Source organism: Vidua macroura, chromosome 27 (assembly GCF_024509145.1).
Source record: "Vidua macroura isolate BioBank_ID:100142 chromosome 27, ASM2450914v1, whole genome shotgun sequence".
Classification (NCBI taxonomy): domain Eukaryota; kingdom Metazoa; phylum Chordata; class Aves; order Passeriformes; family Viduidae; genus Vidua; species Vidua macroura.
The window spans coordinates 1,225,040-1,252,865 of NC_071597.1; the positions used below are offsets into that span (position 1 = coordinate 1,225,040).

Consider the following 27,826-nt stretch of genomic DNA (forward strand, 5'->3'; position numbering starts at 1 on the left):
GCATCGCTCTCCGGGCCCCGGCACATTTCTGGGGGGGGTCTGACCCCTCCTCCTGCCCTGGCACGCAGGGCTGAGGGGCTGGGGTGCGGCCGGAGCCCCCCAAAACGCTGCCCAAATGATGGGGTGGGCAGCAGCGGGTTTGGCTGAACGCGGGAGCTGCAGGGTGGGGCTGCTCCCGGGGCTCTGCGGTGCCAGCGGGACCCCCACCCTGTGCCCCCCACCCTGTGCCCCCCACCCTGTGCCCCCCCAAGACCCCAGTACCCGCTGTTCCTTCCCAAAGGGAAACTTAGGGGATGGGGAAGGGCCCGAACCCTCCGGCTCGGGGGGCCGCGCACCCACGCGGGGCCGGTGGGCTCAGCCCAGAGCCCCCCCCGCCACCCCACAGCCCAGAGCGGGGTCACGCCGGGGCTGCCCGCAGTGGGGACAGCCTGGAGCACCCCAAACCTCGCCGGTGTCTCAAGTCGAACCCCAAAAACTCGGGGCGGGGGAGGGGTGAGCACACGGAGGTGTCGCTCCGGGCTGGGGGGCGCCGGCCCAGCTCGGGGACGGACGAACATTCCCGAACCCCCTGGGCGCACGGGGGTCCTGCTGCCGGCCCCGGCTCCATCCCACCCCATCCCATCCCTTCCCTTTCCCATCCCATCCCATCCCAACCCTCCCCAGTTCCATCCCCACCCCCGGGCCCGCCCCTGGCCCCGCCCGGCTCCGGCTCCGGCTCCGGCTCCGCTCGGTGCGCGGCTCCGGGGGTCCCGGCCCATGGCGGGGCGCTGAGCCCCCCGACCCCCACCATGCTCTGGGGGGGCCTCCTCCTGCTCTGCCTGCTCCGCGGGGCGCTGGGCGCAGGTAGGGGGGGGGGCAAGGGGGCGGCGGGCGAGCTCCGGGGGGGCCGCCGGCACTGGGGGTGCAGGGGGGGTCCCGGCCGTGCCCTGGGGGTCTGTCCGGGGGTCTGTGTGCCCCCCCCCCTCTGCTGTGCTTTGGGGGTGTCTCCGTGCCCCCCGAGCCCGCAGGTGCGTGTCCCGCTCCCCACCCCCTGCTCCCCCCTGCCCCAGGGTGCCCGGACCCCCCAGTCTGTGCTGGGCAGCGCTGGGACGGGGGTGGGGGGCTGTATCCCCCCTGCTGGGGGGTCCTCACACAGGATTCCCCCCATCCGTGGCGCCCCATGGCCGGGCTGGCGCTGTCCTGGCTGAGGCTGAGATTTTGGGGAGCCTTTTGGGGGGGGGGGGGTCTCTGCTCTCTGGGACACCCCACACCTGCCCGCACTGCCAGGGCTGTGCCCCGCTGTGCCCCCCAGGGATGGCGAGTGTGACCCCCAGGCACAGAGCCCTTCTCTCAGCCCTGCTCCCCCCTGCCTCAGTTTCCCCTCCCGGAGACCTGGGAACAGAACCCAGCCCCGGCATAGCCTCATTGGGCAGCAATTAGCAACGGTGGGACCCCGCTGCCACGGGCGGGGGGAGCAGCCCGCGGCCCCCCCCCGGGGCTGTGCTGTGTCCCCGCTTGGGGACAGACGTCCCGGCTGTGTCCCTGCCCGTGGGCGAGCGCGTGCCGTCCCCGCCGCCTCCGCCCGCGCCGCGCTGCCAGAAACCTCCCGATCCTCCGCAGATCTGGTCCCAAATGGCTTTCTTATCCTCCCCCCCACTCCCCAGCCGTGTTTCCGGCCTCCGCTGCCTCCACGGGGCTGGAGAGATGCGTGGAGGGGGCGAGGGACGCGGTTTTTTTGGATCCTTGGGACCTGCCCTGACACCCGGACCCCATCCCAGCCCGGCGTGCTTGGGGACATCGAGGGCACGGCCGCACTGGTGCCACACTGGTGTCGCTTCCCCCTCGCCGGGGTCGCGCTGGTGCGTGCGGGGGCTGCCACTGCCGTTTGTGGCCGTTGTCCCCAGCTGTCCTCCCCTGGCCGGGGTCGCTGTCACCTGTCCCTGCACCTGCGGCCACCCCGGACCCTTCCCCGCCTCTCCATCGCTGCAGCGACGCTGTTCGTGGGGGCTGAGACCCCTCAGACTCGTGTCACAGCGCCAGAAGCATTGCTGGGGGACACCACTGACCCCAGGGCTGCCGCTGAGCCCTCCCTGTGTGCCCCCAGGACGCCCCCCCGGGAGCGAGGGACGGAGAGCTCCGGACGCGGCCGAGGGGACCCGCATCAGCCAGGACCTGGGGGGCGGCAGCCTGGCCATCGACACCCTGCCGGCCAGCGAGACCCGCGTCGTGGTGAGTCCCCCCGAGCCCGACCCCCGCCCGGACCCGCACCCCGACCCCCGCCGGGATCCGTGCCCCGATCTCCGCCCGGATACGACCTCCGACCCAATCCGACCCCCGACCCTCACCGGGATCCGTGCCCCGACCCCCGCCGGGATCCGTGCCCCGACCCTCACCGGGATCTGTGCCCCGACCCCCGCCGGGATCCGTGCCCCGACCCTCACCGGGATCCGTGCCCCGACCCCCGCCGGGATCCGTGCCCCGACCCTCACCGGGATCCGTGCCCCGACCCTCACCGGGATCCGTGCCCCGACCCCCGCCGGGATCCGTGCCCCGACCCTCACCGGGATCCGTGCCCCGACCCCCGCCCGGACCCGCTCCCGCCGCCAGATCTATTCCCAGTTTGGCTCCAGTTCCGCTGTGGGGCTGGATCCCACATCCCAGAGGGGATAATTTCATCCCCGAGGATAATTACAGCCCCGAGGTCGCCCCAGCCCTGCCCGCTGGAAATGCCCGGGTGCTTCGCTGTGCGGGTGACACGCGGGGACAACGGTGCCGAGGGGGGGGGGGGGGGCTCTGTTCACCTCTGTGGCACCTTGTGGGACACCTCCCTCGGCTCTCCCGGCAGGGCTGTGCCTAATTAGCCGGCCTCAATTAGCTCCCGGTTATTTGTGGCGGGGCCGCGGGAGTTCCCCCGCGCTCTCGGCGTGGGGGATGTGCGGCCGCGGGGGTTTTTGGAGGACGGTGACTTGTCCCGCTGCTTTTGGTGGCCCACAGGGGACAAAGTGGCTGCTTCCACTCTGCTCCAGCTCATCCTTCGGGGATGGAGAGGAACCAGGAGAAGTCCCGATGTGGAAGTGTTTAAAAATATCCCAAAGCGGCCCAAAACCGCTGCTGGGGAGCCACAGGGAGGGCGTGGTGGGGCTTGCGGCTCCCGGGAGGGACAGGCAGCAATTTCCTGTGACATTTTTGGGATCTGCCCCGGGATTGGGGCCACGGGCAAGGTCACAGGTGCATCTCACCCTGTCCCACCTGCGGGAGGTGGGATCCCACCTCGGGAGGTGCCAGTGCAGGGCCTGGGGGTGTCCCTCAGCAGGTCCCTGACCATGCTGTGACAGAGCTGGCAGTGCCACCAAAACCAGGAGGCTCGGGGGGTCTGGAGGTGCTGCTGGCAGCTCGTGAGGGGCACTTGGGGCAATGTGGGAAATGAATTTGTTGAGAACTCTTTAAGGTGGGTAGAAAGCTCACACCGTGTGTATCTGCATGTAAACAATGAGGTTAGAAACGTTGATTTAGAAATGTTACGGAATGAGACAGATGTTGTTAAGTGTAATGGCGTGAATTACAACATCTGCATTGCCTCACCCTTCACATGAGGCTAAAAACAGAAGAGAAGTTTTAAAAACGCCTCTCAATTACCCCATCCCTGGGTCCCAAAAGAGCTTCATCCAACGGGGTCTCTCTCTGGGTGACAACAGAGCAGGAGCTGCTCCCTCCCAGAGCCCGGCTCCAATCCCCGCTCCGGGGGGGTCACCCCGGAGCACACCCCGACCCCTGCCCCCCCATCCCACCCCCACCCCGCCCTCCCCGGCTGCTCCGGCCAAGGTTCCTCATTTCCTCTGGCCCTGCGTGCTTGGCTCGGAGTGGCCACTCCAGCTGTGCCCCGGCTCTGAGCGGGGCTGGTCCTCGCCGGGGGCTCGGTGAGTCACGGCTCTGCTCAGCCCGGCCTCTGCCCGGAGCATCCCGCGGGATTCCCTGCACCTTCCCCAGCTGCTCCGCGTCATCCCCCGCTGGCTCTGCCGGCCTTTTCCACGCTGGATTCTTCCTGGGCTCTTCCTGGATTTATCCCGGATTTTCCCCTGATTTTCCCTTGATTTATCCCAGATTCTTCCTGGGTTTTCCCTGGATTTATTCCGCATTTATCCTGGGTTTTCTCTGGATTTATCCCGGATTTATCCCTTGATTTATCCTGGATTCTTCCTGGGTTCTCCCTGGATTTATCCTGGATTTTCCTTGGATTTATCCCAGATTTTTCCCTGATTTTCCCTTGATTTATCCCGGATTCTTCCTGGGTTTTTCCTGGATTTATCCCGGATTTTTTCCTGATTTTCCCTTGATTTATCCTGGATTTCCCCGGGATTTATCCCGGATTTTCCCTGGATTTATCCCGGATTTTCCCTGGGTTTATCCCGGATTTTCCCCTGGTTTTCCCTAGATTTATCCTGGATTTTCCCTGGATTTATCCCGGATTTTCCCTGGACTTTCCCTGGGTTTATCCCGGATTTTCCCCTGATTTTCCCTTGATTTATCCCGGATTTTCCCTGGGTTTATCCCGGATTTCCCCCTGATTTTCCCTGGGTTTATCCCTGCTGTGTGCTGGCGCTGCTGGGCGCGCTCCCATCCCCGCGGCTCGCGCCACGTTCCCTGTCCCCGTGTCCCCTGTGGCTGCAGGAGGACAACCACAGCTACTACGTGTCGCGGACCTACGGCCCGGGGGACGCGCGGCGCGGGGCGCTCTGGGTGGACTTGGCAGCGGCCAACGGGAGCCACGTGAAGGTCCACGGGATCCTCTCCAACACGCACCGGCAGGCCTCGGTGAGCCCCGGCCCGTCCCCGTGTCCCCGTGTCCCCGTGTCCCCGTGTCCCTGTGTCCCCGTGTCCCCGTGTCCCCGTGTCCCCGTGTCCCCGTGCCCGGCAGCGGGGTCCCTGTGACAGGCTTGGGAAGCGTTCGTGGCCTCCTGCTCGTTCCAGGGATGAAGGAACCTGCAGGATCCCCCCTTCCCATCCCTCTTCCATCCCCCCCCCACGTTCCCAGTGTTGTCCCCAGGGCTGAGCCTGACTCTCGCCCTCCTCTCCACCCCACAGAGGATTGTCCTGTCCTTTGACTTCCCCTTCTACGGCCACCTCCTGCGGCAGGTCACCATCGCCACCGGCGGTGAGCGGGGACCGGGACACGGGGTGGGATCCATGGGATGGGATGGGATCCATGGGATGGGATCCATAGGGTGGGATGAGATCCATGGGATGGGATCCATGGGATGGGATCCATGGGATCCATAGGATAGAATGGGATCTATGAGATGGAATGGGATAGGCTCCATGGGATGGGATGGGATGGGATCCATAGGATAGAATGGGATCCATGAGTTGGAATGGGATGGGTTCCATGGGGTGGGATGGGATCCATGGGATGGGATCCATGGGATGGGATCCATGGGATCCATAGGATAGAATGGGATCTATGAGATGGAATGGGATGGGTTCCATGGGATGGGATCCATGGGATGGGATGGGATCCATAGGATAGAATGGGATCCATGAGTTGGAATGGGATGGGTTCCATGGGATGGACAGGTTGGGATGGGACAGGATGGGACGGAATGGACAGGATGGGATGCGATGCCCACGGTGGGGCCTGGACACGGCTCTGGTGCTGGCTCTACCCTCAGCCCACATCCCTGAGCCCCAGGGAGCTCAGAGAACGGGGTCCAGCCCTTCCAACCGCCTCCCTGCACCCCAAAACTCCTCAGGGAGAAGGAGCTGCTGCTCCCTCTGCTCCTGCAGGGACCGGGGGGACACGGGGGGGGGTGGTCAGAGAGGAAATCCAGAGGGGTAAAAATGGGATGGGTGAGGTGGCGTGGGGTGGAGGGAGGCCGGAAGGAGGAGGAGGAGGAGGAGGGCGAGCTTCATCCTCCGCCCGCTCAGGTTTTATCTTCACGGGGGACGTCATCCACCGCATGCTGACGGCCACGCAGTACATCGCCCCCCTCATGGCCAACTTCAACCCCAGCTACTCTCAGAACTCCACCGTGCAGTACCTGGACAACGGTGAGTGCAGCCCCCCCTGCTCCTTCCTCGGCCGGGCGGGCTCAGCTGGCCATCATGGGATGGGATGGGATGGGATGGGATGGGATGGGATGGGATGGGATGGGATGGACTGGAATGGGATGGATGGGATGGACAGGATGGGATCCATGGGATGGGATGGGTTAGGGTTGGGATGGGATGGACAGGATGGGATCCATGGGATGGGATGGACAGGATGGGTTAGGGTTGGGATCAGATGGGATGGGATGGGATGGACAGGATGGGTTAGGGTTGGGATCAGATGGGATGGGATGGGATGGACAGGATGGGTTAGGGTTGGGATCAGATGGGATGGGATGGGATGGACAGGATGGGTTAGGGTTGGGATCAGATGGGATGGGATGGGATGGACAGGATGGGTTAGGGTTGGGATCAGATGGGATGGGATCCATGGGACAGGATGGGATGGACTGGAATGGGATGGATGGGATGGACAGGATGGGATGGATGGGATGGGTTAGGGTTGGGATGGGATGGACGGGATGGGATCCATGGGATGGGATGGACGGGATGGGTTAGGGTTGGGATCAGATGGGATCGGATCCATGGGACAGGATGGGATGGGATGGACAGGATGGGATGCTTCTATTTCAACTTCTAAACTCTTATAGACTCTTTAAAGACTTTTAAAAACTCGTTATAACTCTCTGTAACTTTTAAACTCTTTACAGACTCTTCACCATCTTACCCAACACAGTTCCTTACTTACAGCTACAGAAACATAACTTTATTATTTTTCTACCTGATGTACTTTATTTTTACATCAATCTGAGTTCCTCCTAAGGCTGCAGATCAAACTCTTTGGAGTCCATGGAAGTTTCCATCTTTCTATTTCCTGCAGTCGGGGATGTTTTGCTCCGCTCCCAGCGGATGCTGGAGGTTGGGGGGTGAGATGGAGCCTCCCGGGCAGGAGAGGACGGAGCAGGGGCAGAGGGAAGGACTGAGCTGCTCTGGTCACCCCCAGGGACGGTGTTTGTGGTGCAGTGGGACAAGGTTTATCTGCAGGGCAAGGAGGACATGGGCAGCTTCACCTTCCAGGCCGCCCTGCACAGCAGCGGGAGGATCGTCTTCGGCTACAAGGAGGTGAGAGAGGGGACGGGGCAGGAGGGTCCCTGGAGGGTCCTTGTGGGGCTGGGAGGGGGTTGGACATTCCTGGGGCTGGGGCAGGGCTGGGATGTGTCCCACCCTCTGTCCCACCCTCTGTCCCACCCTCTGTCCCCCTCTGTCCCCGGGCAGATCCCGGTGCCCGTCCTGCAGATCAGTGCCAGCCAGCACCCCGTGAAGGCCGGGCTCTCCGACGCCTTCATGGTCCTCAACCCTTCTCCCGACGTGCCTGGTGAGTCCCCGGGGAGCTGATCCCACAGGGAGAGGGGCGGGATCCTCGTCCTGGGGGATTTCGGCGTGGGAGGATGCCCTGCTTGGATTTCCAGCGAGTGTGAGGAGGGCTGTGGGGTTTGCCTGCCCCCCACGTTCCCTGTGACCCTTCTTGGGATCCCCTTTTGGGATCCCCTTTTGGGATCTCTTTTTGGGATCTCTTTTTGGGATGCATCTCCCCATGGCCAAAACCACCCCTCGGCCTCGTGCTCTGGCTGGAACTTTGCCCAGTCCAGAACCTCCATGAGCTTTTCCCTGATTGCCAGCTGATGAGGAAGAGAAGGGAAATCCAATCCTTTTTTGACTCCAAAGGATGGAATGCAGATGGACAAGAGGCTCGGGGGGTGCAGGCTGCCCCATTCCCATAGAGATGGGAGATTTGGGGGGGGGTCTGCAGCTGCCCCAGGGCGTGTCAGGGCTCTGCCCCCGTGTCAGCAGGATGGGGGGATGCTCTCATCCGTGTCCTCACGCTTATTCCCCCTGTGCCCTGAGCTGCAGGGCTCCCCCAAAAAGTCCCTCCCAGCCTCTGCAGTCACGCGGAGCCCAGCCCCGCTCCTCCCTGTTATTTCGGAGCCATCTGGCCCTGGTTTTTTTCCCCGCTCCCCGCGGTTTGTGTCAGAGCCCGGCCGGGCTGGGCGCTCCCTCCCCTCCCCTCCAGCCCCGCCGCTGCTCCTCGGGCCGTTCCCTCGGTCCCCGCGGAGCTCCCGAGCCCTGCCCGGGCTGGGAGGGCAGAGGAGAGGCAGGGATGGGCCGGGGGGAGCCGGGCGGGGTGGAGAAGCAGGGGTGGGAGGGATGGAGAGCAGCGGAGGATGCTCGTCCTGCTCATCCTCGCGTTGCAGTGCTCGGGTGTCCCGCGGTGACAAACGCGATGCCAGAGGAGCATCTGGGCTGTGGCACCACCCTGGCCCCGGGGAGAAGCGGGAACTGCCCGAGTGGGGTGGGGCAGGAGGAGATTTTTGGGGGGAAGCAGCTGCAGGAGCCCTGGGAGCTCCGGGTGGTGCCTTGAGAAGGCTGAGCTAGAACTGGGGCCAGGCAGAGTTAGAGAATAAAGCAGGGATTTATTAAAAGGATCTCCTCCATGGAGGGACTGGCCAGGCAGAGTTAGAGAATCAATTTATTAAAAGGATCTCCTCCATGGAGAGATTGGCCAGGCAGAGTTAGAGAATCAATTTATTAAAAGGATCTCCTCCATGGAGAGATTGGCCAGGCAGAGTTAGAGAATCAATTTATTAAAAGGATCTCCTCCATGGAGAGATTGGCCAGGCAGAGTTAGAGAATCAATTTATTAAAAGGATCTCCTCCATGGAGAGATTGGCCAGGCAGAGTTAGAGAATCAATTTATTAAAAGGATCTCCTCCACTGGCCAGGCAGAGTTACAGAACAAAGCAGGGATTCATTAGAAGATCTCCTCAGTGGATCCACCTTGGGCAGCACCAGAGCCCAGCCAGGGCTGCACCCAAGATGAACCAAAATGGTCACAAAAATGGACCCAAAATGGTCACAAAATGAACCCAGAATGAACCAAAATGGTCACAAATTGCACGAATGCTCACAAGGTCTGTCACTTTGATCAGTTCTGCTCCATTTGCACATTGGAGTTAATTGTCTAATTCCAGCTTTAGCCCATGCAGTCCCATCCTTGTTTTTCTCTCTCCAGCCCACGTTGTTTGTGCTCCTGGGCCTGAGATTTGGATCATTTCTCCTTGGTCCCCAGCTAGAGAAGGAATTGTTTTGTCTCCCTGCTCTGTGAACAGAGCTCACCATCCCATAATATGCAAACCCAGACCCACACACTGAAGCAGCACAGAACGTGAAAATGAGGAAAACTAAAACCTGAGGCATCAGGGGGAGGCCCCGGCCGTGAGTCAGAGCCCGCTGATGTTTGTTTGGAGCTGTCTGGGAGCGGCTCAGGGCTGGAGCCCGGCTCCCCCCGCAGCCTCGGGCTGGACATGGGGCAGGGCCGGGCGAGCCCCGAGCCCCTCCTGTGCCCTGGCACCTCCCAGCCTGTTGGATTGAGGCTTTTTCTGCCCCAGAGATGGGATAACAGAGAGGAATTTAAAAGCTTTTATTCCTTTTTCAGTCTCATGTGAAGGCTGAGACGATACAGATGTTACAATTCACGCCATCACAATCAGAAGCCAGCTATTTCCTAATTACAACACACTACAAGCTTTTTTTTTGGCTTTTCAGCTTTTGCCACGCCATGTTTTAAATGCCTTAAAGCCAATCATCTAAGTCAGCATTTCTTATCTCAAGGCTTGTACACAGATACTCATTAAAAAAAAAAAAAAACAAACCACAATCATTTGTAGGTGAGAATTCTGCTAGAGAAAGGCTGCTGAAATTAAAGCCAAGCATAATTAAAGTTATACCAGCCCAGAATGATGCTGCAGTCTAAACTTCTTCCCTGAAGAAGGAGGCTGACCCCAAACCTCTCAGTTTGGGGTCACGGATTCGGAGCAGCCTGGCCCAGATTGCCTGGGACCAAGCGCTGCTCCCAGCTGACAGTCCTGCACTGATCCACCTGCAAGGAAAACCTGGGAGTGCTCAGTTTTCTCCTTCACGCCTGACACAAACCCCAGCCCGTCGGCCCTTGTTGAGAATTTCCTACAAATCCATTTCCCAGCCCTGCCCTCCTCCTGCAGCCCCCGCACCCTGTGCCTTTCAGGGCCCCCCCAGAGCCCAGCCCAGCCCTGGCCGGGGGGGTTAAGCCTGCTTTAAGCCCGGTTTAAAGGCCAGGCTCTGTTGCAGAGTCGCGGCGCCGGACGATCTACGAGTACCACCGCGTGGAGCTGGACACCAGCAGGATCAGCAGCCTGTCGGCCGTGGAGTTCACCCCGCTGCCCAGTGAGTGCCAGGGCCCCCTTGGCACCCCACTTTGCACCCACCAACCGCAGCAGCCTCTGAATTTCAGCCCGAGGGGGCAGCCAAGGCAGGGCCAGGGGTGCTGGGGGGGGTGACACCGCCCATCTCCTGCTCTTTGGGGCCTGTGGAGGGAGGGGGTGCTGGCAGCAGGGAGCAGCTCGGCCCACCCTGGGGTCCCCAGGGATCAGTTCACCCTGTCCTGGGGTCCCCAGGGAGGAGCTCACCCCATCCTGGGGTCCCTGGGGAACAGCTCACCCCTTCCTGGGGTCCCCAGGGAGGAGCTGACCCTGTCCTGGGGTCCCCAGGGAGGAGCTGACCCTGTCCTGGGGTCCCCAGGGAGGAGCTGACCCTCTCCTGGGGTCCCCAGAGAATAGCTCAGCCCATCCTGGGGTCTCCAGCCCATCCTGGGGTCCCTGGGGAACAGCTCACCCCATCCTGGGGTCCCCAGCTCAGCCCATCCTGGGGTCTCCAGGGAACAGCTCAGCCCATCCGGGGGGTTCCCAAGGAGCAGTTCACCCTGTCCTGGGGTCCCCAGAGAGAAGCTCACCCCATCCTGGGGTCCCCAGAGAGAAGCTCAGCCCATCCTGGGGTCTCCAGCCTGTCCTGGGGTCCCCAAGCTGCCACTGAGCCTCTGCCACACCCAGCCCTGCCTGGATGGATCCAGGATGAGCTCGGGATCAACCTGAGCCAAGGGAAATCCCAACCCCCTCGCGTTTGCCAGCCCAGCTCAGGAAGAGCTGATCGAGGAGGGATCTGCAGGAAATTCCCCTTCCCTCTGCTCAGAGTGCCCAGAAGGGGACAAGGACAGCCCTGGGGACACAGGTGCCACGGTCCCAAGCTGTGCCCTGGGCTCTCCTTGCTCCCCCTGTTCCCCCCTCCCTGCACTGACAGCTCTTCCCACCTGAAATCCCTTTTTTTTTTTTTGCTTTTCCCTCACTCCCCGAGCAGCAGCTGATGCTGCTGGACACCAGTTCACTTCAGGTCTGTCTCCAAGACATTCCCAACGCCTCCACACCCGGCTGAGATTTCTGGAAGGTGCCTCAGGCAGGTTTTTAGTGCCTGGATCCAAGGGCAGGCGGGCAGAGCCGCGGTAAATCCGGGCTGAGAGGAAATCTGCACTAAACGCTCTCCCCGGGGTGTTGGATGACAATTTTAGCAGCAGCAGCAGCTTACTGCAAGCAGAACATAAATAACCATTCTGTAAAATCTCGATTTTTTTTCCCTGCTGGAGGTTTGGTTTTTTCCCAGCAGCTCAGGGAGTCTGCAGAGGAGCTACGAAGAAACCTGGCCCTGATGTTTCTTCTGGGGTTCAGTTTGTAGCCTTTCTTTTGGGTCAGAAGGGAGGGATTTGGGCTCTGCCTCTTGCTGAAGTGACCTGAGGTTGTTCCCTGCCTTTGGGGGATCTCAGGATGGGAGAGGAGATGAGGAGTGGAGGCCACTGGAGAGCGTGGGCTGGTAGCCCAGGTGTGGGGCAGGGAATACCTGGGCTGGGGGAGCAGTTCCAGGTGTCCCAGGAGGGATGGGGACGCTGCAGCCCTCGAGCAGGACCTGACCCTGTGATTGCATCCCCAGGAATGTCACAGCACCTGGGACAGGACCCACTCTGGGCTCTGCCATTCCGGGCCTGCTTAAGACTCCTCCTTTCCCTGAATTTCTTTGGCATCCAAGCCCTTCCTGGCCACCTTTCCTAGACCAAAAGTGCCCTGTGAGCAGCAGAGTCCCTGTCCCCTTAGAGTGGACACAGCCCTGGGGGGGCTCAGCTCCTCCCCCAGCAGGAACAACCAAAAACGGCAAAAATTCCCAGCTGAGTTTTACTGCCAGGTGGGAAGAAGGAGCTGGGAAGGAGCTGCTCCCTTCACTTCCCAGGCCAGGGAGGTTGGCTGGGGCACTCAGGGCTCGCTGCTGCCCGAGCTGCAGCTCCCCACAGCTCCCTGTGCCCTGCAGGCGTTGCCATCCTGCAGGACCAGGAGTTCCAAATTCCACAGGCTCCACGTGTCCACAGAAGGCTGATGAGATTCTTCATTAAGAAACCCTTAATTTTATACCCTTAGTTCACTACGGGTGGACCTAATTGGCCTTTTAATTAAAACACCATCACCACTGGCCAGTTAGGAAACCACCCTTTGGTAAGCAAACCTCCGTGACGCGTTCACGACCCCGGGTGCAGCAAGAATTGTTTCTCATCCCTTTTCTCTGATTTTTCTCACAGCCTTTCCCAGAACAGGGCTTGGGAGGGTTGTGTTTCCCTCCGTGGGCACAGAGCTGCTGCCACAACCTGCCTGGAGCCTCTCTCCTGTCTCTTTTGCAGCCTGCCTGCAGCACCAGAGCTGCGAAACGTGCGTGGGCTCGGAGCTGACCTTCAACTGCAGCTGGTGCCACGTCCTGCAGAGGTACCTGCCACCAGTCTCCTTCCCCTGGGGCTGGCCAGGGCGGCTCTTTCTGCCCACGTTCCTGCCTTTTTTAAAATTATTTCCCCTTTTTTTGTTGTTTTTTGGGGTGCTGAGGCCCCACAGCCACGGCTGAGCCGTGACCTGATCTCCAATTCCAAGCCACTCCAAGGCTGCGTTTCCTGGGGGTTTTTGGTCCTGGAACAAGCTGGGACCTGAGGCAGGACTCAGATTTTTGCCAGTGAGCTTAAAAACGGGGGGAAACCTGTCCTGACCCGGGCTGGGATCAGTGGAAATGCAGGGCAGAGAGGCTGGAAGGGCTCCAGGGGAAGGACAGCGGGGAGGTGACAGCGCTGGGGACGCTCCTCCGTGTGGGACAGGCCCTGCTCCTCAGGGATGGGGCCAGCAAAGGCGTGGGGAGGGGGGAATTTGCTGATTTTTTTCTTTTTTTTTGGGGGGAGGTGAATGGAGGACGTGGTGCTGTCCCTGCTCTCAGGGTTTTACAGAACAGGAGGTTTAATGAGATCGAGCTGCCGGCTTTATTGAGAGCTGGTGGCAGGGGAGGGGACCCAGTGACACAGATCCTGTGCCGTGGAAACCCCGCTCACCTGGGGGCACCTCCCACCCCCTGAGCCACCCCAAAGCAGCTCTGAGTCCCTGTGACACCCCTGGGCCAGGCTGGTGGCCTGTGGCAGTGGCTCCGTGGCGAGGGGACATCCTCATCCTGCCCAGCCCGGGTGTGGCTTCGGTGGCAAAACTCCAGCCTGGCTCTGGTTTGGGCTGAGCCCCGTGCAAACCCTTCCTTGTGCTGCCTGTTCCCAATCCAGGGCCTTGGCAAAGTGGGGTTTTCTCAATCCTGGGATGGTTTGGGTCGGAAAGAGCCCTCAGAGCCCCTCCAGTGCCACCCCTGTGGCCCCAGGGTCACCTCCCACTGCCCCAGCCTGGCCTGGGACACCCCCAGGGGCAGCCACAGCTGCTCTGGGAATTCCAGCCCAGCCCCTCCCCACCCTCCTGAACCCTTTTTCACCCTCCAAAGCCCAGCTGCTCTTGCTGATGTTCACCTTGGCCGCTAGCCCCGCGTCCCTGGGGACAGCTCAGCTTCCAGGTGGGAATTCCAGCTGGCAGGAACGTGCTGGGAATGCAGAGCTGGAGCAGGAGGGCCCCTCTCATCGCTGCCTTCCAGCCAGGCTGGTCCTGCAGAGCCAAATGATCCTTCCCAAAGAGCTCCAGGCTCGGGGCTGACATCCCAACCTCGTGATTCCAACCCCGAGTCCTCCCAGCTCTCCCCTCGATAATAAAATCTGTATTTTTTTGCCTCTCCTGAGCCCATAATTGTGACAGGAACTGGACTTTAAGCAGAGATCTCAGAAGTTCCCTTGTGGTTTCTCCTTTCCCTGGTGGGTGGATCGGTGTTTACAGGAATTGTTTGGGGTTTGGGTCCTCCCCGAGCCTTTCCAAAGGTCGGAGCTCTGCTCCAGTCCCTGCTCCTGCAGGGAATTCTCGGGCTGGCCTTTGCCTGATGTCATCTGCAGCTCCTGCAGTGTTCTTCCTGTGCAGATGTTGCTGGAAGGAGCCCAGCGAAGCTCGTGGGTCTCGTGGCCTTGCCCTGGCACCGAGTCCTGGGAGTGGAAACTCAAACTCAGCCCGGGCCTCTCCTCATTTCCCCTCTCATTTTCTCCTCATTTCCCCTCTTTTCCCCCTGATTTTCCCCCTCCTTTTCTCCAGATTTCCCCCCTCCTTTTCTCCAGATTTTTCCCTCTCCTTTTCCCCTGATTTTCCCTCTTTTCCCCCTGATTTCCCCCCTCCTTTTCTCCAGATTTTCCCCTCTCCTTTTCTCCTCATTTCCCCTCTTTTCCCCCCTCATTTCCCCTCTCCTTTTCCCCTGATTTTCCCCCTCCTTTTCTCCAAATTTTCTCCTCTCCTTTTCCCCTCTCCTTTTCCCCTCATTTCCCCTCATTTCCCCTCTCCTTTTCCCTTGCAGAAGTGCTCTTGACCCTTTTCCTCCTGTGGGAAGGGGAATATTTGTGTTTTCCAGCACAGCTGTGTGGAAACCCCACAGCTCTGGATCAAACCTTGGGTCTCACCTTTCCCGTTTGTCCAAGAATTCCCACCCAGGGCAGGATTTGGGGTTTCTGGGGCCTGTGGAACCGCAGACATTCCCACCCTCCTTACCTGCTGCTGGATTTTGTCTTTTTTTTTTTTTTTTTTTTTTTTTTTTGACTCAGAGCTGGGGTAACTGAGAGGAGTTTCAAAAACTTTTATTCCATTTTCAGTCTCATGTGAAGGGTGAGACAATACAGATGTTACAATTCACGCCACCACAATCAGAAGGCAACTATTTCCTAATTACAACACACAATATTCTATTTTAATTACAATATAAGCATTACTAATTACAATATGAGCATTTTTTGGCCTATCAGTTTTAGGCACACCATGCTGTAAATGCCTTAAAGATAATAATCTAAAATTACCCCTTGTGGGTCCTACTACAATGCAACTTCTATTATATATATTTTTATATTTTATTTACATCTATATTATATTTTATTACACAAAATAGTTGTATTCCTCCAAAGTACCCAGTCTTACTTGCAAGGCCACTTTTTGAAACTTGTTTCTAATTTCATTTTTCTCTCAGCAATGTCTGTCCTATTCCATTTCTGAGTCAGCATTTCCTTATCTTAAATTTTGCATATCAACACACGCTCCGTGAACCTTCTGTGGAGTTTTAATCCCTTCCTATGAATCCATTTCCCACAGCCTGGCCCTGGATAATCCTGATTTTCCCCACAGGTGCTCCAGCGGCTTCGATCGGTACCGGGAGGAGTGGCTGAGCTACGGCTGTGGCCAGGTGAGCCTGGAGAGTCCCAATCCCAATCCCAGTCCCAATCCCAGTCCCAATCCCAATCCCTCCCTGAGGGCAGGGAATGGGGCTGAGCCACAGGAAATCCATGGCCCAGCTCAAAAAATGGATGTGTGACCCACACATCTGTGTTCTGGATCAGACTGAGCATCCCTTGGGATTTCCCTTTAGGTATCCCTTGGGATTTCCCTTTAGGTATCCCTTGGGATTTCCTTTTATTCCCTTTAGGTATCCCTTGGGATTTCCCTTTAGATTTCCCTTGGGATTTCCTTTTATTCCCTTTAGGTATCCCTTGGGATTTCCTTTTATTTTCTTTAGGTATCCCTTGGGATTTCCCTTTAGATTTCCCTTGGGATTTCCCTTTAGATTTCCCTTGGGATTTCCCTTTGTTCCCTTGGGATTTCCCTTTAGATTTCCCTTGGGATTTCCCTTTAGATTTCCCTTGGGATGTCCATTTGTTCCCTTTAGCTTTCCCTTGGCATTTCCCATTGTTCCCTTGGGATTTCCCTTTAGATACTCCTTTATTCCCTTTGGATACCCATTTAAACATCCCTTTATTCCCTTCAGATAACCCTTGGGAAATCCCTTTATTCCCTTGGGAAATCCCTTTATTCCTTTTCGATATCCCTTTATTCCCTTCAGATACAGCTGTAGCTGGTTCTTTATTCCCCTTAAATATCCCTTTATTCCTTTACATCCCTTGATTCCCTGGAGATATCCCTTGGTTCCCTTTGGATACCCTTCACCTCTCCTTTTTTTCCCATTTTTTCCCGTTATCCCCTGTATTCCCATTTCCCCCCATTATTCCCATTATTCCCATTTTTTTCCTGTTTATTCCCTTCTTTCCCATTTCCCCCCGTTTTCCCCTTTATTCCCACTATTCCCTTTATTCCTACCCTTGTGAGGTCACCGGACCCACGTGGGGTCACCCCGAGGTGCACAAAGGATTTGTCCCAGGATTTGTCCCTTGCCCTGCTGAAATTCTTCCCAAATTTTCCTCCTCACTTCTGGACCTCCTCCCCCGCTTCCCCTCCAGTGTTTGAACCCGCAGAGCCCTCCTGGAATTCCTGCTGGGGAAAACAGCTCCAAACTGTCCTTTTAACCCAAACTCTCCTTTTAACCCAAACCCTCCTCCTTTTAACCCAAACTCTCCTCCTTTTAACCCAAACCCTCCTCCTTTTAACCCAAACTCTCCTTTTAACCCCAACTCTCCTCCTTTTAACCCCAACTCTCCTCCTTTTAACCCCAACTCTCCTTTTAACCCCAACTCTCCTCCTTTTAACCCCAACTCTCCTCCTTTTAGCCCAAACCCTCCTCCTTTTAACCCCAACTCTCCTTTTAACCCAAACCCTCCTCCTTTTAATCCAAACTCTCCTTTTAACCCAAACTCTCCTTTTAACCCAAACTCTCCTTTTAACCCCAACTCTCCTTTTAACCCCAACTCTCCTCCTTTTAACCCCAACTCTCCTTTTAACCCCAACTCTCCTTTTAACCCCAACCCTCCTCCTTTTACCCCAACCCTCCTTTTCCCTCCCCAGTCGGATGAAAGCACCTGTGAGGATTTGGCGGAGGGCGGTCACTACTCGGCGTCCCCGGGCAGCTCCGTGTCACCGCAGCCCGGCCGTGTCACCTCCCCCACGGCCTCGCTCTTCCTCGACAGCCTCACCACCGAAGGTGGGTGCCCGGCAGGTGACCCCGGCCCTGGGGGTTGGCCCTGGACAGGTGACACCTCATCCCTGAGCCCTGGACAGGTGACACCTCATCCCTGAGCCCTGGACAGGTGATCCCTGATCGTGGGACAGGTGACCCTGCACCCCTGAGCCCTGGACAGGTGACCCCCCCCCAGCCCTGAAGGTGATCCTTGGGAAGGTGATCCCCCATCCCTGATCCTGTGACAGGTGATCTCCCATCCCTGATCCCGATCCCTGCACAGGTGATCCTCCCAGCCTGGATCCCAATCCCCAGACAAGGGATCCCCATCCCTGATCCCGATCCCCAGGTGATCCCCATCCCTGATCCCTGGACAGGTGACCCCACGCCCCTGATCCCAATCCCTGCACAGATGATCCCCATCCCTGATCTCTGATCCCAATCCCTGCACAGGTGACCCCACGCCCCTGATCCCAATCCCTGGACAGGTCTTTCACCTCCTCAAAAAGCAAATCCAAATCCAAGCGAACACCAGTACCGGAGGGGTTTTGGAGCAGAATCCTGGAATGGTTTGGGTGGGAAGGGACCTTAAATCCCCTCCAGTCCCACGGGCAGGGACACCTCCCACCATCCCGGGGTGCTCCAAACCCCTCCAGCCTGGCCTGGGACCCTTCCAGGGATGGATCAGCCACAGCTGCTCTGGGAATTCCATCCCAGCCCCTCCCGACCCTCACAGGGAGGAACTCCTTCCCAAAATCCCCTCCCGAGTCCATTTCTCCACCTGCAATCCCTGGGTCTGTGAGGTTCTGGAATCCCAGAAGGATTTGGGTTGGAAGGGACCTCACAGCTCATCCCATGCCAGGGGCAGGGACACCTCCCACCATCCCAGGGCGCTCCAAAGCCCGTCCTGGGGGAGGGATGAGAACAGCAGATGATGGGAAGGGCGAGGAAGGGCAGCCAAGAGGTGACACCGGGGCCAGTGAGGCACGGTGGGAAGAAGTTTGGGGTTTTTCCAGCTTTTTTTTACCCATTTGTGAAGGTCAGCGAGCAACCAAGAAGGGGTCAATCCCGGAGAGAGGGGGTAGAGGTTTCCCTGGGCTCGGATTTCACTGGTGCCAGGAGTCTCAGCCTGGAATTCCCGCGGTGATCGCTCTTTTCTTGGGATTGCTGCTCCTTCCAGCTCCACAAAAAAAAAACAAAAAAAACAAAAAAAACAACGATTTTCCCTGGAGACCCAAAGCTCCATAATCCCATTAACGCGGGGCCGGCTCCGCCGATCCTGGCGCAGGTAGTGCCGCAATTTGGCTGCTTAATTGTCCCTAACGCAAAGTGCTAATTAGGATCAATAGAAAGGAGCGTTGGTAATTGTCCTTCAGCGCCGGGAAGGAGCTGGATGGGGGAGCGAGCTCCTGCCTGGCAGGGCTGGCTTTGAAAGGAGCAATTAAAGGCAGAGGGAGGGTTGGAACTCCGCCACGAGATTGTTTTCCAGCCGACCGCTGGTTCTTGGAAAAAAGGAGCGAGAGGCTCCGTGTGACGCAGGGCATGAAGTTAATTTGTGATCTTGGACGGGAACAAAGGGCAGCTGCAGGGGGAGAGTGGAGAACAGCCGAGGAGCAGCTCCACCAAAGAGGGGGCCTGGCCCTCAGTGTCCTCCCCACCAGTCCAGATCCTGGATCTGTGTCCTGTCCAACCAGCCCAGATCCCTGGATCCGTGTCCTTCCCACCAGCCCAGATCCCTGGATCCGTGTCCTTCCCACCAGCCCAGATCCTGGATCTGTGTCCTGTCCAACCAGCCAGTCCAGTTCTATGGATCCACATCCTCTCCAGCCAGTCCAGATCCTGGATCCCTGTTCTTCCCACCAGTCCAGATCGTGGATCTGTGTCCTTCCCACCCACTCAGATCCTGGATCCCTGTCCTTCCCACCAGTCCAGATCCTGGATCTGTGTCCTGTCCAACCAGCCCAGATCCCTGGTTCCCTGTCCTTCCCACCCGCTCAGATCCTGGATCCCTGTCCTTCCCACTATCCCAGATCCCTGGATCCGTGTCCTCCCCAGCCCTTCCAGTGCCCCGCTTCTGCTCCTGGAGCTCTGGGGCACAGCCAAGCCCTGGGAATTCTGGATCAGGATTTAGAATCCAAGCCAAGCCCTGGGAATTCTGGATGAGGATTTCACCCTGGTGAGGCCGATCACGTGGAGCCTGTTGAGGGACCAAGCCTTGTCTGGTAGATCCTGGCCCTTCCAGAGTGAGCCGAGGAATGGGAGTGGATTTTGAGCGTCCCGTGGATTTATTTGGGATGCAGATTCCACAGGCTGAAGGAGGACACCCAGTGATGGATCAGAGCCCCCACGGGGAGCCGGGAGCGACCCTTCCCGGGGATATTTGTGCTCCAGGTGCCACCTCAGTGCAGGAACCCCACACCCCACTCAGTCCCTGGCCTTTTCCAGGTGCTTCCCTTTCCCCCAGAGATTGAAAACTGCCCGGAGATCCCATCCTGGGGGGAGCAGTGGGGTGGGAAATGTCGCCATTGGACACGAGGTAAGCGCACACACGCCTGGCAAGTTCAAAGGCCAAGAAAAGAGAGCGGTTTTTTTTGGAGCATCTGGTATTTATAGAATTCCAGAGGTGGCCGTGGATTGGAGGATGGAATTGCCACCTCTCCAGCCACACTGCTCAAACCAACAGCCCATCAATTCCCTCCTGCAAAGAAGAATGCAAAACAATCATTATTGACATGAACAGCGCGGGAGAAACCCCAGCAGAAATATGTGAACGTTATCAGAAGGCTGAAGAAGTTTTATGAGAACTTTAAAACTTCCAAAAGAACTATAAAGCAAAAACGTAACACTTTTAAAAATCAGGGCAACGGGGGAAAACACGAGGCTATGGACGCTGTCGAGCAGGACGGGAACAGAGAACTCCAGATCAGAAGGCAAAGAAAACGAGCTCTGATTTATTTCAAATGTACCGCTCTAGACATAGAGAACATCGAGAAGAGTAATTTCATTGGTCTTAGAGTAAAAACTTAGAGTAAAAACTTAGTGTAAAAAGAACTTAGTGTAAAAAAAACTTAGTGTAAAAAAAACTTAGTGTAAAAAAAACTTAGAATAAAAAAAGAGTGAATGACGCACAGAGGCAGAGCATATCTCTAAACAATGTGAACAACAAGGTAGATTAGAGAATTCTTTAGGTTCTTTCCCAACTGCTTCCCAGGCTCTCGCCTGGTTAGAAAACTTCTCTTCCTCTCTGAGCTGAGGACATTCCAGCTGTCCCTGAGAGCTCCTGATTTCCCCGTTTTGCTGTGTTTTCTCCTTTCAGACGACACCAAACTCAACCGGTTCGCGGGAGGAGAGGGTAAGGCCGGGCCTCGGCCCCGCTGCGCAATTCCCGCCGGGGAAACCTGGGAGTGCTCCGGGCTGTCCCGAGGAGGGATTTAATCGCTTCAGTTCTGCCTGTCATTTGATTATCTCTGTGTTATTTCAGTCTATTGTGGTGTTCTGTTCTTTCAAGGGTTGGTTTTTATGGTTTGGTTGCTTGGTTTTGTTGAATTATTGTTGATTTATGTCGGGTTTTATTATTAATTCATTTTATTCTATTCTATTCTATTCTATTCTATTCTATTCTATTCTATTCTACTTTTATTATATTCTATTCTACTTTTATTATATTATATTATATTTTTATTATATTATACTTATAATATATTATATTACTAATATAATATAATAAATATAATATAATATAATATAATATAATATAACATAACATAATATAATATAATATAATATAATATAATATAATATAATATAATATAATATAATATAACATAATATAATATAATATAATATAATATAATATAATATAAGTATATTATAATATATTATATTATAGTTTTATTATATTATACTTTTATTATATTATATTATTTAATACTTTCATTATTTTATACTTTTATTATATCATATTATAGTATACTTTTATTATTTTATATTATACTTTTATTACACTTTTATTATTTTATATTAATTTATACTTTCATTATTTTATACTTTTATTATATTATAAATTCATTATATTATAATTTCATTATATTATACTTTTATTATATTATATTTTACTTTTATTATACTATACTTTTATTACATTATACTTCTATTATAGGATATGATATGATATCACATTATATTTTTATTATTTTATTATGTTTTATAGTTTGAATTGTTTCTATTGTTTGAATATTTTATTTTTATGGTTTGGTGGTTTGGTTTTGTTAAATTATTATTGATTTATGTGTTTTTTTATTATTCTTATTAGTATATTATTATTATAATTTATTATATTATACGATATTACAATCTATTATATAATATTGATTATTATATTCTATTATTATTAATAATTATTTTTGTTATTGATTTATGGTTTTTTTAAATTTATTAGTGAAAAGAGTTATAGTGTTTAAAGGTTTTTTTATTTAGTATAGAATTTTTTTTAAGGCTTAATTTTGTTTGTAATAATTTGTGAATTGGATAATGAATAGAACAAACACTTGAATAATTTAATAATGTATTTTGTAAATTTTTTTTTAAATTGTAAATTTTTTTAAATTTTAAATTTTGTAAATTAAAAAAAATAATTCTGTAATTTTTTTAATATTAAATTTTGCAAATTCAAATAAAAAATTAAATTCTGTAAAATTTTTTTAAGTTTTAAAAAAATTATTTCTGTAAAATTTGTTTTTAATATTAAATTTTGCAAATTTAAAAAATATTAAATTCTGTCAATTTTTTTTTTATTTTAAATTTTGTAATTTTTTTTAAAAAATTAAATTCTGTCAATTTTTTTAATATTAAATATTGCAAATTTAAAAAAAATAATTTAAATTCTGCCAAATTTTTTTAGTATTAAATTTTGCAAATTCAAATAAAAAAATTAAATTCTCTAAATTTTTTTTTTTTTTTAATTTTAAATTTTGTAAATTAAAAAAAACCAAAACACTTATAGAGTTGGGTTTTTTTTTAATTTGAAATTGTGTAAATTTTAAACAATTTTCCGTTTAACAGCTTTCTGAACACCTTCACCCCTTCCCCCGCAGGGAGCGGCCGCCCCTCGCGCAGCGCCGGCGCCGCCGTCCCCGCGGGCGCCGTGGTGGCCGCCGTGGTGGCCGTGCTGGCGCTGGCCGGGATCCTCCTGGCCGGGATCTACGTCCGCGGCCGCCCCACGTCCAGCGCCGCGCTCTTCTTCATCGAGGTGAGCCGGGAGCTCAGCCCTGCGCGGGAATCAGCCGCGCTCCTCATCCTCCTCCCGCTGCCTTCCCTGCACTGGGTCCTGCCAGGCAGCCCGGATCCATGGATCTGTGATCCTGGATCTCTGATCCTGGATCTCTGATCCTGATCCTGCATTCTGGATCCCCGTCCTTCCCTTCGTCTCAGATCCCTGGATCTGTGATCCTGATCCTGCATTCTGGATCCGTGGCCTTCCCTTCACCTCAGATCCCTGGATCTCTGATCCTAGATCTGGGTCCCTCTCTCATCTCAGATCCTGGATCTGTGATCCTGGATCTGGGTCCCTCTCTCATCTCAGATCCCTGGATCGGTGATCCTGGATCCTGCATTCTGGATCCGTGGCCTTCCCTTCACCTCAGATCCCTGGATCTGGGTCCTGCCAGGCAGCCCGGATCCCTGGATCTCTGATCCTGGATCTGTGATCCTGGATCTGTGTCCCTCTCTCGTCTCAGATCCTGGATCTGTGTCCTTCCCTTCATCTCAGATCCCTGGATCTGTGATCCTGATTCTGCATTCTGGATCCCTGTCCTTCCCTTCACCTCAGATCCCTGGATCTCTGATCCTAGATCTGGGTCCCTCTCTCATCTCAGATCCCTGGATCTCTGATCCTGGATCTGGGTCCCTCTCTCATCTCAGATCCCTGGATCTGTGATCCTGATCCTGCATTCTGGATCCCTGTCCTTCCCTTCACCTCAGATCCCTGCATCTGTGTCCTTCCCAGGCAGCCCGGATCCATGGATCTGTGATCCTGGATCCTGCATTCTGGATCCGTGGCCTTCCCTTCACCTCAGATCCCTGGATCTCTGATCCTAGATCTGGGTCCCTCTCTCATCTCAGATCCCTGCATCTGTGTCCTTCCCTTCACCTCAGATCCCTGGATCTGGGTCCTGCCAGGCAGCCCAGATCCCTGCATCTCTGATCCTGATCCTGCATTCTGGATCCGTGTCCTTCCCTTCGTCTCAGATCCCTTCATCTGGGTCCTTCCCTTCATCTCAGATCCCTGGATCCTGGATCTGTGTCCCTCTCTCATCTCAGATCCTGGATCTGGGTTCCTTCCACCATCTCAGATCCCTGGATCTGTGATCCTTCCCAGGCAGCCCAGATCCCTGGATCCACATCCTCCTCATCTCAAAATCCGTGTCCCTCCCACCATCTCAGGTCCCTGGATCCATGATCCTGGATCTGTGATCCCTCCCACCATCTCAGATCCCTGTATCTGGGTCCTCCCAGGCAGCCCAGATCCCTGGATCTGTGATCCTGGATCTGTGTCCCTCTCTCATCTCAGATCCCCGGATCCATGATCCTGGATCCTGCATCCGTGTCCTCCTCCTCATCTCAAATCCCGGGATCTGTGATCCCTCCCACCATCTCAGATCCCTGGATCCATGATCCTGGATCCTGCATCCGTGTCATCCTCACCATCTCGGATCTCTGAATCCTGGATCTGGGTCCTTCTCCCATCCCAGATCCCTGGATCCGTGTCTTTCCCATCCAGTGAGATCCATGCATTCCAAAGAACCTTTTGAAGCATGAAACAACATTTAAAAATAAACTTTTATCACTCAAAACACTCACGCCGACGGCGCCCTTTGTGTCCCAGCACTCTTTTCCCCCCAGTTATGATTTTCTTCCCCCCCATTTTCTATTTCCCCCCATTTTCCCCCCATTTTCCCGCGGGAGCTGGGGCGCAGGGCCCTGTCCCAGCTGCTCACCTGCCTCTGTTTCTGTCCCCAGCGGAGGCCGCACCGCTGGCCCGCCATGAAATTCCGGAACCACGGCAACCACGCCTCGTACGCCGAGGTGGAGGCGGCCAGCCAGGAAAAGGAGGGATTTGTGGAGGCCGAGCAGTGCTGAGCGCTTCTCCCGAGGAATCCGTCCCGAGGAATCCTGAGGAATCCGTCCCGAGGAAACCATCCTGAGGAAACCATCCTGAGGAATCCCAAGGAATCCTGAGGAATCGTGAGGAAACCTGAAGAATCCATCCCGAGGAGTCAATCCCAAGGAAATCATCCTGAGGAATCCCAAGGAATCCATCCCAAGGAAACCATCCTGACAAATCCTGAGGAATCTATGCTGAGGAATCCATCCCGAGGAATCCCGAGGAATCCATCCTGAGGAAACCATTCTGACGAATCCCGAGGAATCTATGCCAAGGAATCCCTGGGAATCCATCCTGAGGAATCCTGAAGAATTCTGAGGAATCAGTCCCAAGGAATCCCGAGAAATCCCAATGAATCCATCCCAAGGAATCCCAAGGAATCTGTCCTGAGGAATCCCGAGGAATTTTGAGGAATCCCAAGGAATCCATCCTGAGGAATCCCAAGGAATCCCAAGGAATCCCGAGCCTCCCGTGCCCCAAAGCGCCGGAATTTTCCATTGCCCCATTGCCGAGTCTGTCCCTTCCACCCCCTGCTGCAGGAAAGGGGAATTTGGTTCATTTTGAGGACAAAACCTTTATTTTGAGGATTCACCTCCAGGATGCGTGTGGCCCCACGGCTTTGCTGCGCTTCTTGGGCACTTAATTAATTTGCTAAATTGCTAATTGTGACCCTCGGCCCTGGAGGAGACAGAGAAGGGGGGGAAATAAATCTGAGATTCCGCCAAAATTCATCCTCTGGTGGCCACGGATGCAGCGGGAACAGAGAGGGATTTGGGGACAAAACTCTGGGCTAAATCCAGGATTCAGATCCGTGAGGAGCGCCTGGACATCGCAGGGAACCTCAAAATCATCCCCTTAATGTCATTTTTTCTGATTTTGCTCCCGTTTCCCCCTGTCTGGGATGACCCCCTGCCTTTGGATGGATTTTGGGATCCCCGACCCCAAGGGAGGCTTTGAGTCGGGACCTGTCAGCGTTTTCTCCTCCTTCTGTGCCACCAAAACTCAGGATTCAGCTGCAAAATAATCCCCAAAATCGGGCCCTAAACTGAGGGGAGAAAAAAGCCAAAGCCAGAATCCCAAATCCAGGGGGAGGTAAATTTTCATTCCCCCACCACAAATGCTGCTGGATTATGGAGTTTTCCCCCCTCTGTATTTTTAATTTTCTCCTGCTCCTCAGTTCTTTGTCCTGATAATCAAATTTGGGGCGTATTTTATCCCCTGGCTGGCTCAGCTGTCACTGCTGCTGATTAGTGCCAAAGGCAGGGTCTGACTAATTAATATTTTCCTCCTCATCTCCTGAATTTATGGAACAATTACAGAGAACTAGGGATGTTTGGTGGCACTCAGACCCCAAATTCGAGTTTTTTTGCAGCCCCTGGGGAGGTTTTTTTGCTGCATTTTATGCTGCAAAAGCACCAAAATGCTCCAGCTGCGTCGTGGTCGTGCCCCAGATTTGGAAGTTTTATTCCCAAATCAAGAATTTCCCGAGAAATTGGTTCTTTCCCCCAAAGTGGGGAGAAAAAGGGAGAATTTATCACCCAGTTTTTACCCCAAATGTGTAATGGTGATGAGTTAATGAGGGTTTTTCTCTGGATTTCACTTTTTTTCCAATGGTTAAATCTTGAATTATGAATTCCAATCGTTTTAGGGCTGGTTTTTCCTGTTTTTCTGCACATGGGAACAGCAAGGTTTTGGGTCCTTCTCTTCCCCCGCAGCCCCTGGAACTGCTGGGAACCATCCAAGAGTTCTGAAATGCCAGGGATTTAAAAGAAAACCACATTTTAAAGAGCAGGAATTGTACCAGTCCCTGGGGTTTGTGCTGCAGCTGGGATTTTGGGAGAAAATCCGGTTTTAGGGAAGGATTCAGGTGAGGAATCCTTCAAAATATAAAAAAAATCACTTCAAGGTCATTCATAACATGAGAACTCTGAGCATAATTTCACATCCAGGCTTCCTTTTATCTGTTTGTTCCCATTAGAAAAATAAATAATAAATAAAATTTTCCCCATTTTCCCAACACTCACGGCTCAGAAACGGCTGGATTGGGATCTGAAAAACTCCTGAAATTCAGGGGGATGCCAAATTTGGAGTGCCTGGGGTATAAAAAGCTCTTTATTTTAAATGATTTTTAATTTTTCCTTTTAAGGGGAGAACCAAACCCAGCCAGGATCTGCGCCAGGGGTTTGTGGTGCCTTCCTCAGGTTTGGGGTCTGGGCATTCCCAGCTCCAGTTTTCCACTGGGGGCTGGAATTTCACCCCTGGGCAGCTCCCACAGGGACAATATTCCCAAATATTCCGTGTGGTGGAAGAGGAGCTGGAAATCTGGGAAAATCCAGCTTAGAAAAAAAAAAAAAAGGGGGGGGGAAATGGCTTTTTCACCACCAAATCCTGTCCAAAAAAAGCAAATTTTGGGTGCTCCACCTCCAACCTGTGGGGATCAATCCTCCTTTTCCTGCCTGACAAATTCCGAGGTGCTGGAAAATCTTGGAGTATTGAAGCAAGAATGTGATGATGACCTAAAATTTAATTTAATTTCGCTTTTCCAGCCACATCCTGACATTTTCCTCGTATCCCTTTGGAAAATCTGGTGCTGCAGGGCTCAGAAAAAAGGAAAAAATGGCTTTTTCACCACCAAATCCTGTCCAAAAAAGCAGATTTTGGGTGCTCCACATCCATCCTGTGGGGATCAATCCTCCTTTTCTTGCCCAGCAAACTCGGAGATAATCTCACTGGATAATCTCAGAGTGTTGAATCAGGGATGATGACGACCCAAAATTTAATTTAATTTTGCTTTTCCAGCCACATCCTGACGTTTTCCTCGTATCCCTTTGGAAAATCTGGTGCTGCAGGGCTCAGAAAAAAGGAAAAAATGGCTTTTTCACCACCAAATCCTGTCAAAAAAAAGCAGATTTTGGGTGCTCCACATCCATCCTGTGGGCATCAATCCTCCTTTTCCTGCCTGATGAATTCTGAGGTGCTGGAAAATCTCAGTATTGAAACAGGAATGTGACAATGATGACCCAAAATTTAATTTAATTTCGCTTTTGCAGCCACATCCTGACCTTGTCCTCTGTGTCCCTCTGGATTTTGGGCTCCTTTCGGTGTCCCTGTGTGTCCTGACCTGGCTGAGGGGCTGGGGGTGCAGCTGTGCCCCTCAAAAAAAAAGGGGAAAAACCCCAAATTCTGCTCCAAACCCTCCAATTCCATCCCCTCCCTGTTCCCCTCTGAGCTGGGAAAAAACAGGAAAACACAACCCAAATATTTTGGGGCAAAAATCTCTTTTTTTTTTTTTGTATTAAAAAGAATTCTCTCCATAACTAAAGGCTTCTTTTCCACACACTTTGATTTCCAGCAGAGTCTGGAGATTTATCCAGATTTTCCTGCTTTTTTTTTGTGGATTTTTCTGCACGGGATAAAGTTTGGATATGGAATAAAAACCTTTTCCTTTTTCCAAATCAA

The 27,826-nt window shown here is 53.8% G+C and overlaps 1 protein-coding gene across 1 annotated transcript; it reads left to right on the forward strand.

The window, feature by feature from the left end:
- The first annotated feature begins 707 nt into the window (after positions 1–707).
- On the forward strand, positions 708–27,826 carry PLXDC1 (plexin domain containing 1). The gene is made up of 14 exons (XM_054000142.1): positions 708–843; positions 2,084–2,208; positions 4,648–4,791; positions 5,062–5,131; positions 5,902–6,024; positions 7,028–7,146; positions 7,300–7,399; positions 10,189–10,284; positions 12,611–12,692; positions 15,486–15,543; positions 17,094–17,229; positions 20,522–20,557; positions 22,299–22,453; positions 24,223–27,826. Exons 1-14 carry the CDS (start codon positions 789–791, stop codon positions 24,340–24,342), a joined length of 1,419 nt encoding a protein of 472 aa, XP_053856117.1. The 5' UTR covers positions 708–788; the 3' UTR covers positions 24,343–27,826.